At 38.8% G+C, this 12,296-nt stretch overlaps 1 protein-coding gene across 1 annotated transcript; it reads right to left on the reverse strand.

Annotated features, from left to right (window-relative positions):
* Positions 1-282: 282 nt before the first annotated feature.
* On the reverse strand, positions 283-5,099 carry LOC122996240 (ATP-sensitive inward rectifier potassium channel 1-like). Its single transcript, XM_044371887.1, has 2 exons — positions 3,400-5,099; positions 283-2,210 (listed from the first exon to the last, which is right to left on the reverse strand). The coding sequence occupies exons 1-2, from the start codon at positions 3,414-3,416 to the stop codon at positions 1,064-1,066; spliced, it is 1,164 nt and encodes a 387-aa protein (XP_044227822.1). The 5' UTR covers positions 3,417-5,099; the 3' UTR covers positions 283-1,063.
* Between the last annotated feature and the right edge of the window lie 7,197 nt (positions 5,100-12,296).

Consider the following 12,296-nt stretch of genomic DNA (forward strand, 5'->3'; position numbering starts at 1 on the left):
ATACTCAAAGTCTAAATGAGACTTTCAGGCTGAAGTTTGGTGGAAATGTCAGCTCTTTGCAAGTTTTTATGCTTGTTCGCTGCCTACAGTAACCATAAATGTTGAGTTCAATTTTGAGGTACTTGTACTTTACTTGAATATTTCTAGTTTATGCTGCTTTAGTTTATGCTTCACTAAACTTATTTTAGAACAGCACTTGAGTAAATGTAATACATTTAACCACTCTTGATGGTTGATATGATCATTATTCTGATGTACTTCTAACACATTTTGATAATATATTCAATGTGGAGAACGGCAAAAGATATAAAAAACTGAACAATGAGTCAATTTATTGTGGAAAAAAAGGTTTATTTCAACTAAGGATGTTATTTTCCCTGAGTTACAGTGAACACAGTATGATCTACAAAATGTAGACTGGTCACAGTTAAAATCATCACATTTAACAGCTATGGTCACAGTTTCCTAATTATCAAGGCATACAAAAAAACAGCATACAGTTACTGTTTTAGTTGAAATAATGAGAAAACTCAAAAGGCCTGTCCTACTTTTTTTTCCACTCCAGCCCTTATAGCACACAGTTTTTCATTACAACAGGCTCAGACCTTAATCTTCTCAAAAAGCACCCACTGTGCCATCCAGTATTTTACCCCTTTCATTTTCTATACATCAAAACCTCAATCCCTCTTCCTCCTTCTTCCTCCTTCTTCCACCCATTACCTAGACAAAGTCACAAGTCCCAAATGTGCTTTGATTGTAATGAGCCGCTGGGCAAGAGCTTAACTCCCGTTCACGTCTGAATTTTCCTCCAGACAGTTTAAGAACTTTGAATGTTTTGCCTGTTTAAGGCAAACGAGTCGATTATAATTCACATGTTCACTTGAGAGCTTGCTGGAGAAGGTAGTCTGGCCAAATATTTCTTCAATAATTCACTCCTCCTCACAAACAGTCTGACTAACAGTGAAACCTTGCTTAGAGGAAGTTGGAATGACGAAGCTTTTCACACTTAATTTACCACATCCTGATTATTGTTAGTCAGAGCAAAACTTCTCATCCTACTTGCTCACATTCTAGTGATGTCCATTACATCATGAATGTCAATCACCTGAAACCCCAAGTTATCGATCCCCAGCTTTTGCTGGTTATTGTGATTGTGGTTGTTATGGTTTCTCTCGTCCACATCTGTCTCGAAGCAGTGTGCGCAGTGGGGTGTGGTGACCCGGACGCTCCTTGAAAAGTTTGAGAAATCCACACGGTACTTTCCCGTGTTGGTGCGGGAGATGATGGGCAGGAAACTGTACCCCCACTGAATCTCCTGTGGGATGTAGGAGGTTCGGACCTGACAGCAGGAGCTGGTGGACTCGGCTGTCCCGTCCAAAAAGACCACCAACTCAAAGTCCTGTAGCAGAAGAGTGTTGGCTGACAGGTCGTAGAATGGGCTTGATCTGTTAATCACATGGTAGAGGGTCAGAGGGCAAACAAAAAACAAGTTATCCTTGCCAGCGTCGACTATGAAGTCAATGTGCACCTGGTCCAGAATGATGGTGTCTCCATCTGGTGTGGTTGTGGTCCTAAGCAGCTTGCCATAGATCTGGCTGCCAATTAGTAAAGTCTTTCGAAGGTTGGCCACTCTGATGAGGAGACACAGACTGCCTTTCTTTAAGCAGATGACCGCCGTGTTGCTGAAGGTGACAGTCTTTGCCCTTCTTTTGGGTAACGAGATCTTGGCCAAGATGACCCCACACATGAAGCAGTTGATGAAGGTGCCAATGAGAGACTGGATGATAATTAGAGCTACAGTGCCAGCACAGTGCCCAGTCAACGCCCTGCCACCGTACCCGATAGTGGTTTGGGTCTCCAAGGAGTAGAGGAACGCCGTTGTTAGGCCGTTAACATTGTCTATACACTGGACATGTTCATCTGTGCGGTTCTGTCTGGTCAGATCCCCGTTGCTCTTTGCGATCCAGTACCACAGCAGGCTGAAAATGAACCAGCTGCCGGTGAACGAAGCCACAAACAACAGGAGAACAAAGCGCCAGCGGATCTCCACAAAGGTGGTCCAGAAGTCCACCAGGTATGCGAACTGGTTACTGGACTCTATATTGCCGAACTCAATGTTGCAGCGCCCGTCTTTGGTGACCAGACGGGTTTTGCGGCTTCGATGCCCAGCTGGCTGGATGTGACCCTGGAACAGCTGGAACATCCTGGAGCTACAAGAAGCAAACACAAGATTATCACGAAGCTTCATCCATATATTTCAAAGCAGGACTTCACCTCATAATGGTCAATTCGAGTCAATGTCATCATTATCACCCAAATAACAAGTTTACCTCAAAGGGCATTAAAATCTGCACAGCATACAACACCCAAGGTTTGAATAAGGAGAAACTTGTGGATTAGTGTCCAACAAATGGTCTATTTACCATTACCGTAATGTTTGTTAAACCAACAGTGCCGAGGTGTTTTTATATCTCAAATAATAAGAATATGTTGTACATGTCAGTCAGAGTTTTCACATAAACATATTTTTATTATTGATATTATTGTATTGTAATTATTATATCTAATTTTCCTTATTCATCATTAGAAGTACAGACTTACTTTAGTACTTTAGTACAGACCTAGGTCCAATATAGGCACAAACAATGTTTGTTATTTGATGTTTATGTGTATTTATTTGAGGGTAGTTATACTTGTTTGTACTGTGCAGTATACACCATGTGTTCCACTGTGAGCATTACATAACAGAATCTGATTAGACTCAAGATTGACACCCAAGAAACTTGTTTGTTTTGAGAAAAAAAAAAGAAAAAGATTTACACTTGTTTTTGGAATAAAGGTTCACACACATTAACAATAATCTTAATAAGAACCTACTTCATATCTTTGTTAACAAGTGTTTAGGTATAGATCACACAAAAGTGTTGTAATTATTAACTCGCAAATCCAAACACACACATATATTTAATTATTTATACGCCCTTATAGATCATTTTAACATAAGATGCAAAGTGTTGGACAAACTGTTTTTTCCCAGTGTTGTTTTTAAGCCCTAATTAGAGTTTAGAGTACTTTTACCATCTGATTCCTCTAGTTCTTTGTATTTCTCTTACATAATTGGCAAAGCCACTATTGTATACTCAGAGAGAGACAGCTAGAGACAGTAACATATTTAAATTTATAATCTCAAAGACATAAAAATGTTTAAGTTGCTTTCTTTTAAGCAGCTTAAGATAAAACCATGCTGTTTGTATTAGATATCAGACTCGTCTGCGCTGTTAAGAGAAATAAAGTAAAAACATTTGGCATATTTAAACACCAAAACACACAAAGTCTGATTAGTAAATCCTTACATCATCAGTTCACTGTAGAAAGCAACAAGGAAAAGTTTCAACATACCTGCTAAGTGAGACCATGGGCCCAGAGTGCTCACTGGATCTTTGCTGGAACTTCAGACTCCTTTCTTTTAGTGAGTGGCCATGGAGGCGTTGGAAAGATTTTAATCCACAGTGAAATTTACTAATCCCAGCCACATGCCACCATGTACACTGGCTTCATACAGTCAGAGGAACCAGCCAGAGGGCTACCAGTGGGCGTCTCTGACTGACAGGTCGACTCCCTTCATCACTATTGCACCAGAAAGTCTACTATACAACCAGTGGACTTCATGAGCACTGGATTCATGTTCTCAGCTGTGTCAACTCTGAACAGTATGAGGAGCGGATCTCTAAGGGCGGAATATTTTGGAAGCACAGTTTGGCGAGAAAGCCCTCAGTGCTTTTGTGTGGCAGAAGGTGCATCTATTGAAGGGGCCAACATGACCAGTGCAGCACCCATGCTGTTTTTGTTTTCAACCCTGAGAACATTTGGGATTTGCGTCGGGCCTCACAAAGAAATCCCTCAATTGCATTTCCCCTGGTCCCCCTCCCCCGCTTCGAACCTGCAAGGCTGCCTCACATTTGCATCAAAATGAAGAGCTGCTGGGACAAAGTATCTTGGCCATATTCTGCTGGCTGTAGAGGGACAATTTTCATATCTATGGAGCATATTTCCATGATCTCTTATAATATGAGGGAGGTCGTGAATTGATAAGATGTACCCCAGAGATGGATACTGATGCCATTAGCTGCATGTAAATGATGGGAAGGGAGCATGATTCGTGATGCAGACAGTGTTCCTGTGGTATTGATTCAACTGCAGAGACCCGGCAAGAATCGTACAGGCTACTATAACATTTTTCTTCCATTAGTCAATAGTGTTAAGTTAGGTGTGCAGGTGTACCAGCACATAACATATTGCAGATTCATGAGGAAGACAAAACTATTTCATATCAAACTTGTCTGAGGTTGAATTATGTTGGACATAATACCTTTTCAATCACAGTATAATAAATAATCCATGATTAACTTTGTATTTATTCGTTTATCCCTTTAAGTGAATGTCTGTGAATGTCTAAAGATAGAGTACCTTATTCATGCCAGTGGGAAATTGCAGTGTTACAGCAGCCACGCCACATATGAGAATCACGAAAATTTACAACATGAGGACATTCAAAGAGGTAAAAAGTCAATAAACTGTGTGTCAGCATGGTTTAAAATCACAGAAGCCTAAACCCCCATCACACAAGTAATGGTAGTATTAAAAAAATAACATCAGCATGAAAAGTAACCTTAGCACATATGAAGTTTCTGTTAGTTGTCTCCACAATAACATAAAAAAGTAAATGTAGCATATCTAAGATTTCTGCTGTTTGTCTCCACATGTTAGGAGCACAGAAGCGCCCTCATACAATTATCGTTAGTGTAAAAAAGTAACATTAGCATTAAAAAAAGGAAAATTAGCATATATGCAGTTTCTGCTGCTTACCTCCACGAAAAGTACAGAAATCCACACAAAATATTTCTTAGCATAAAAAAGTAACTTTAGCATAAAAAGTAACGTTAGCATATCTAAAATTTCTGGTGTTTGTCTCCACCATAGACTAAAAAAACATGGACGTAGCCACTGTGACTGACCATCATCCATTGGTTTGTAGACTGCCGTTTTGAAGCCTCGGGTTTACAATTTGACTGTCACCATCTTGGATTTAACCATTGCCATCTTTGATTTTTGGAGCCAGAAGTGACCATATTTGGACGAGAGGGTGAAGCTGACCCTAGCACTAGCTGCTAGCTTGGTTAGCATGATGCATTTACAGTCTGTTTAACTGTTTAACTGTGGTAATGCTAATGCTAATGCTAATTTTCGCCAGCGAAAAACAGTCTTAAAACCATTAAAACAAAAATTTGCTCATAGACTTCCATACAATCAGACTTCTTTTTGCAGCCAGTGGAGTCACCCCTGCTGGCCATTAGAAAGAAAGCAGTTTTAGGGCACTCCCGCATCGGCTTCACCTTTCAGACCAGGAATTACCTGCTCGGTCTCCACATGTCAAGAGCAGTTATGCAGTATGGTTAGCATAAAAAAGTAATGTTAGCATATATGAAGTTCCTGTTGGTTGCCTCCACAAGAGCATAAAAAGTAATGTTTGCATATCTAAAATTTCTACAGTTTGTCTCCACATGTTAAGAGCACAGAAGCGCCTTCACACAGTTATCGTTAGCATAAAAAAGTAACATTAGCATTAAAAAAGTAAAATTAGGTTATATGAAATTTCTGCTGTTTGTCTCCACATGTCAAGAGCAGTTCTCTTACACAGGTATGGTTAGCATAAAAAAGTGATGTTAGCATTAAAAAGTAAATTGGTGTTTGGTTTTTCCTTTCTGAGTTACTGTAGAAACATGGTGGTGCAACATGGTGGTGCAACATGGGGGGCTCAATGGGAGAGGATCCGCTCTCTATGTAAATATAAGAGGCTCATTCTAAGGTTACGAAAACACAATGATTCTTATTTTCAGGTGATTACACTAATGACAACATACTTATGAATATTATTTTCCATTTCTGCCAAGTCCATTCCGCTAAGATGCCACTAAATTCTACAAACTGCACTTTTAAAAAAAAAAGTAAAATTAGGATCAGTGGCGGACTCAGGCTGTCTGAGAGGGTATGTCAATTTATAGGGTGATTCAGAATATACTCTTCACTTCACAATGTTTTTCTCCCACACACCCTATAGGGCACCTTTAGGACACAGTTTTTTGTTCATTAAAAGGACACTCATCATGGCATCATGTTTTCTCACATGTGGGGGCACCCTAGAGGGCACTTATTGAGTTGTTTTTTTTGTTTTTTCTTTGAAAGGGCACCCAATTCTGCACTTCAGTATGTTAGACTTAGGGGCACCCTAAATGGCACTTTTTCCTTTTTTATTGTTTTCTTACTAGAAGGGCACCCATACAAAACCTCCACTTCACCTCATTACAACAGCAACTCATAGGGCAGTACATTACATCCTCTTCATTTAAAGGACATAACATGTTTTCTCGCTTGTGGGGGTATCAATGGACCAAGGGTACCAATAAGGGCACTTCATTTCAGATTGTCACATAGAGAGAGGTCCTCTATAGGGCCTTTCATCCTGATTTACCCATAACTAAGACAGCCATTACAGAACTTTGGTATGTTTTCCTCTTTGTGCAGCCACCTTAGAGGACATTTTATCATGTTTGCTCTACTGTGGGGGCACCTTAGAGGGCACTTTCACTCTATTTTTTTGTCTTTGGGGGCACCAGGGGGACCGGTTGCCCCCCACCCTCCCCCTAAGTCCACCAGTGATTAGTTCATATGAAATTTAAAAGAGCACAGAGGCCCCCCTCACACAATTATTGTCAGCATAAAAAAGTAACGTTAGCATTAAATAAGTAACGTTAGCTTCTATGAAATTTCTGTTGTTTTCTTCCACAGGTTAAGAGCTCATCCCCCTCACACAAGTAATGTTAGAATGAAAAAAGTTATTTTAGCATTAAAACTCTGGATATTATTTCAGTAATGTCAGCAGATGTATGAAAATCAGGCTTTTTATCATCAAAATACCAGACACTAGACATATGCCACGTGTTACGTTACATATTAGTGTGTCTGCAGTTTATACAGACAAAACTTCACACAAAATGGACTATTTCATGTTTGCAAACAGTTTCTGTGTAAAACTATCCACCATTTTATTAAAATCCTTTGAAATTGCTAGACGCTAATAGCTAATCATGCACTTTGATCTGGTAGGAGGTTTTCCACTTTCCACTTATAACTTTAGCTATTTAATGGCACAAAACAACTTTTCCTGTTGATCTTTTGTCTTGATCTGTAAAAGCAGAAATACCAATGTACTCAAAATGTACAAGCAACCACAACGGCTCCTCAATTAAAATAATGTTCCCATTCCCATGTTGTAATAAGTAACTTTCAGCCCCGCATGTAGGGATGCCTGTGTGCCTGTTGTTGGATATACTTATTTCACACTTATTATTCATGCATTTGATGTATTATGGACGTAAAACTTAAATCTAGATAACCTATAATCTAAACTTTGATGTTCCTAGTTCAACGTTTCAGGGGGGCGATTTACTGTTTGCAGTTTATGAGTAATGTTCATTTCAGTTTTTAATCCCCTGATAGTATCACTTTGTGGTTGTGGTCAAAGCTGTGAAGCTGTTGGTGTCTGCAGATGTTTCTAATCCACTTCAGTGACTACTACCTACACTCTGCAGTATCATTACTGTGTCATCTCAAGTCTTAATTTCAGTGTATGATTTGAATATTTTGTTAAATTCCCTCATTTAACTTTAGTTGAGGGGCTTTTTCTTCAAGTGAAACTGTGTTTTGTTTTGTTTTGTTTTTGCCAATGACTGTATTCTGCTTGCTTCACCACTCTTGGTTTTTGCTGATGTTTTTCATTGCGCTGCAGGAAGTTAAGATGTAGAGGATGTGGGGTGGCTTGTTTCACTATGTCTGATCTGAGGAAGAGAGGAAGAGAGAGTGTCTCAAAAACCCCTCTTCAAGAGAAAACCACAAGTTGGTATCAATCAAGCATGGCCAACTGATATATGTAAAATGCAAAATGGTTTTTTGCATTTTACAATGGATTGAACAATAACAGTATTATATTATTCAGTGTTGGGAAGTAACTAAGTACATTTAATGAAGTACTGTACTTACAGTAAGTATAACTATGAGGTACTTGTAGTAGTATTTCCAATTTATGCACTTTTTACTCCATTACATTATCTGACGCATAGTGTAGTGTAGTTACTGATTATTTGTCAGATTGAGGTTTTTAAATTGAAACAAAAAAAGGATAACTTATAAAATACAACACATTGTTAAAGACTAAACCCATGGTTCCCAATGTTTTTGACCTGTGAGAGCTTACAAAAAAGCAGTAAGGGCTGCTTGATATGTTTCAGATGTTTGTGATTTTTTAGCAGTTCCACTTAAAGTCATTCATTTAAATGACTCAAAGAGGAAAAGTTATCCAATATTTCACAAACTGGTTGGGGCCCGACCCCTAGGTTGAGAACCACTGGACTAAATAACCTAACTGTATATACAGTAAAGTTAAAATGAGCTCATCCTCAACCAACTACAACAGTAAAATACTACTTATACAGTATTGCGTCAGTAATGACAATTTAATAATGTCATATATAACATATCATCTAAAGTCACTCACAGGGGCCATTTTTCTGCAGAACTAGTACTTTTTTTTTTTTTTTAAAACTTCATCTTGATGTTTATTACTATCCCGAAAGATATTTGGTTTGCAGGCTGATATTAACACACAGGTCACAGGAATACACTGATGCCAACAAACAGCAACAATCAATAGACAAGGACATAAAAACTATGCAGTATATGTACGTATATAAATATATACACTGATCAGCCCAAACAGTCAAACCACTGACAGGTGAAGTGAATAACATTGATTATCTTGTTAAAATGGCACCTCAAGGGGTAGATATATTAGGTGGCTAGTGAACAGTAAGTTCTTGAAGTTGATGTGTTGGAGGCAGGAACAATTGGCAAGAATGAGGACCAGAGTGACTTTGACAAGGGCCAAATTGTGATGGCTAGATGACTGAGTCAGAGCATCTCCAAAACGACAGGTCTTGTGGGGTCTTCCCAGTATGCAGTTGTCAGTACCTTCCTAAAAGTGGTCAAAGGAAGGACAACCGGTGAACCTGCAACAGGGTCATGGGGCCCTCAAGGCTCATTGATGCACGTGGGAAGCAAAGGTTAGCTCATCTGGTCCAAATCCCTCAGAAGAGCTACTGTAGCACAAATTGCTGAAAATGTTAATGCTGGTTATGATAGACAGGTGTCAGAACACAGAGTGGTGCCAGATACCAGAGGACACCTTTAGAGGTCTTTTGGAGTCCATGCATCGACGGGTCAGAGCTGTTTTGATGGCACAAAGGGGACCTACACAATATTAGGCAGGTGGTTTTACGGTTATGGCTGATCAGTGTATGTATACAGTATATAATAGGTAAAACTACACTCATGCTGAAACAAAAGATTAGTGAGCATAAGAGCTCCATCAGACGCAATGATGTGAATTATCCTGTTGCTTGTCATTTCAATGAATTCTTACACCCTCTCTGCGATTCCAGGGCACTGAACACTTTGAATTGCTAAGAGGAGGGAGATATGGAAAGAAAGATATGCCAAAGGGAGCTCTATTGGATTGACACTTTAGATACACTTAAGCCTATGAACCTCAACGAGGATTTTGATATGAGTGTTATGCTGTAGTGTAGACTTTGGGGTCTATGGTTCATAATGGCCTTCGCCTGATACCCCTCCATAGCTCTTTGTTCTATTTTTGTTTTGTTTTCGAGATGTTTTTTCTTATAGATTTGGGTATCTCTGATCTATGATGGCTCTAGCTAGATCTCTCTAAAGCCCCATATACTATGTGGTGAAATTTGTATATGTATTACCTGATTGTATATGTTTTTTTCTATGTTCACTGTGTTCCACCCCCTTTTTCCGTGTGTGTTCTATAAGTATGGCTTCTATTTGTATGCTGCACTTAAAAACTTCAGTTCCCAAGAGGTGGAGCTCCTACCACCAGGTTGTACACAGGTGCATTGCATACTGCCAATGATTGGAATGGGGTTTAGTTTGTTTTTTGCCTGCCTGTTCATTGTTGAATCATGTATGATCAAGTTTGGACTCATTGATTTTTCCAGCACTTTAAAAGGACTTAGCTGGTTGGAGCGGGGGTCTTCCTGCATTATGTATACAGTATATTAAATATTTTGAAAGTTCAATATGCTTATAAATAAAAACTTATAAGTAAAAAACAAAAAGTGGAAGATTATATCGATTGAATGCAGGACTTCTATTTGTAATGGATTACTTCTTCCACCATTGATATTTCAGAAAAATAGACCTATTCGTCCTCCCAAGTCTTCACTGAGTTTAAAACCTTCTGGACGTACACACACACACACACACACATATATATTTATATACTGTATATACACATATATGTGCTTTATTCTCCTCTGTGACTGACTGATCTTAAACATTTGTACTTCTTTCAGGTCAAATAATAAATGATAATAAATGCTTTATGGAAAGGCATGACTCTAAAAAACAAGACCCTGCTTAAATTTCGGCATGACTAAGAAATTAGATATTTATGATATCCTGAGAGCAGTAAAATGCTTGCTATGCTAAATACACAGACACATAAATATGTGAGGAGTTGTCAGAACTAATACTGGATAAGTGGGGCACATAACCTCACAACTAAGGTCAACAGACACCACACTTTCATATGCATGTACCTCATTAATGCAGCGTATGTCCTGCACTTTAAAGGGCATTAATATTTAAAGGTGTCAGGATCTTAAATTAAGCGCTTTTTTCCATGTTAAGCAAGATTATCTTATTTTTCCAATTTTCTTTCAGTTATTACATGCTCAAGACCTATAAGCTGCTTTCATTTCTGTGTGATATTTTCATATTCCAATTTGTGAGGCTAGTTTTGCCTTTGAATTTAGAATAAACAAATCAATTCTTGGTATCTTCTTTATAATGTCTTTAAAAATACAGGCTCTCAGCTGACGTACAGTTACGGGATACCCCAATTTCATAATGCTAATTTTATTAATGTTAAAAGGATAAGTCTGGTGATATTCTATACTTTTTCTAAAATCAACAAATTACATGAAAAGACCAAAACCAACCATGAACTGATCCTACAAACAAGTAACAGCTGTTTAGCCTATGCCTCATTGTTATTCGTCTGTGCCACAGAACCTCATTGTTCGCCAAAAACCATTTTTACACATCAGTGTGTCTAACTATTTCACTGGCTGACATGTTCCCACATTATGGAAAACATGGGAACTGTCACTGAACCCCGTCCCGCTGCCTAAAACACTCACTAGAGCAACAAATCGGCAGCTGAAAATAGTCCCCAACAAATGCACTGTTAGCTTCTGTTTTGGTATTGGTCAATCTGATATCAGGCAGTAGTGACCTAAGGGTTAGAGAAGCAAGCTTGTGATCAGAAGTTCATCTGTTCAATCCCCGGTCTGGCAGAATTATACTGCCTCATTACCACCCCCGCCCTTGAGCAAGGCCCTTAACTCCAACCACTCCAGTGGAGCTGCTCAGTGGTCTGCAGATCAGACTGTGGTTGGACTGGGCAGCTTCCAAGGGTGAATGTAATCAGGGCGTTCCTGCAAAAGAGAGGCTTCCTGTAAGTGAAACTTCCCTCAATAAATAAAGGTTTAAGAAAAGGCTAATGAGCTGTTAACAGTAGATCATGAAACTGTGTGTCTCAAAAAATGCTCTGTTGTCCCTTATCTGGTCTGTGACATTATCTTTGCAAATGAGACCAGAGTGTCTGATAATTACAGTCTGTTAGTGAATTTACAGAAAAAAACACTTTCACTTCCAAATTACATTTTGCTTATAGTTTGTCTTCAGTGTGTCAAGTGGGAAGATGTTCCACACTGGTTACTTGATGTACAGATTTGGCTCCATCTGGTGGATAAATCCCCACACAACACCTAACCCCCAAAAGACCTGTAACACTAGATAATGTAGTATTTGCAGTAGCTGGGTATGGAAGCAAATAAAGTCTGTAAAGATTTGAATCTCATCAGCAACTAAATACCTAATTGTGAAATTAAATCACTACTGTATACGTAGTGTTGAGCTTTAAATTCTACTGAATTTTTGCAGCATTGGAATATTTAACTTTTATTGCAGCCTTTCTTTGCTTCTACAGACGGACAGCTGCAATGTTTTTGTTACTGTGCAGTTACAATAAACTGAATCTGATCTGTAAGAGCTGTAACACCTGTAGAAAAGAAGGAAAAATGCTTTAATAA

The sequence above is a fragment of the Thunnus albacares genome, chromosome 13 (genome assembly GCF_914725855.1).
Source record: "Thunnus albacares chromosome 13, fThuAlb1.1, whole genome shotgun sequence".
Classification (NCBI taxonomy): Eukaryota; Metazoa; Chordata; class Actinopteri; order Scombriformes; family Scombridae; genus Thunnus; species Thunnus albacares.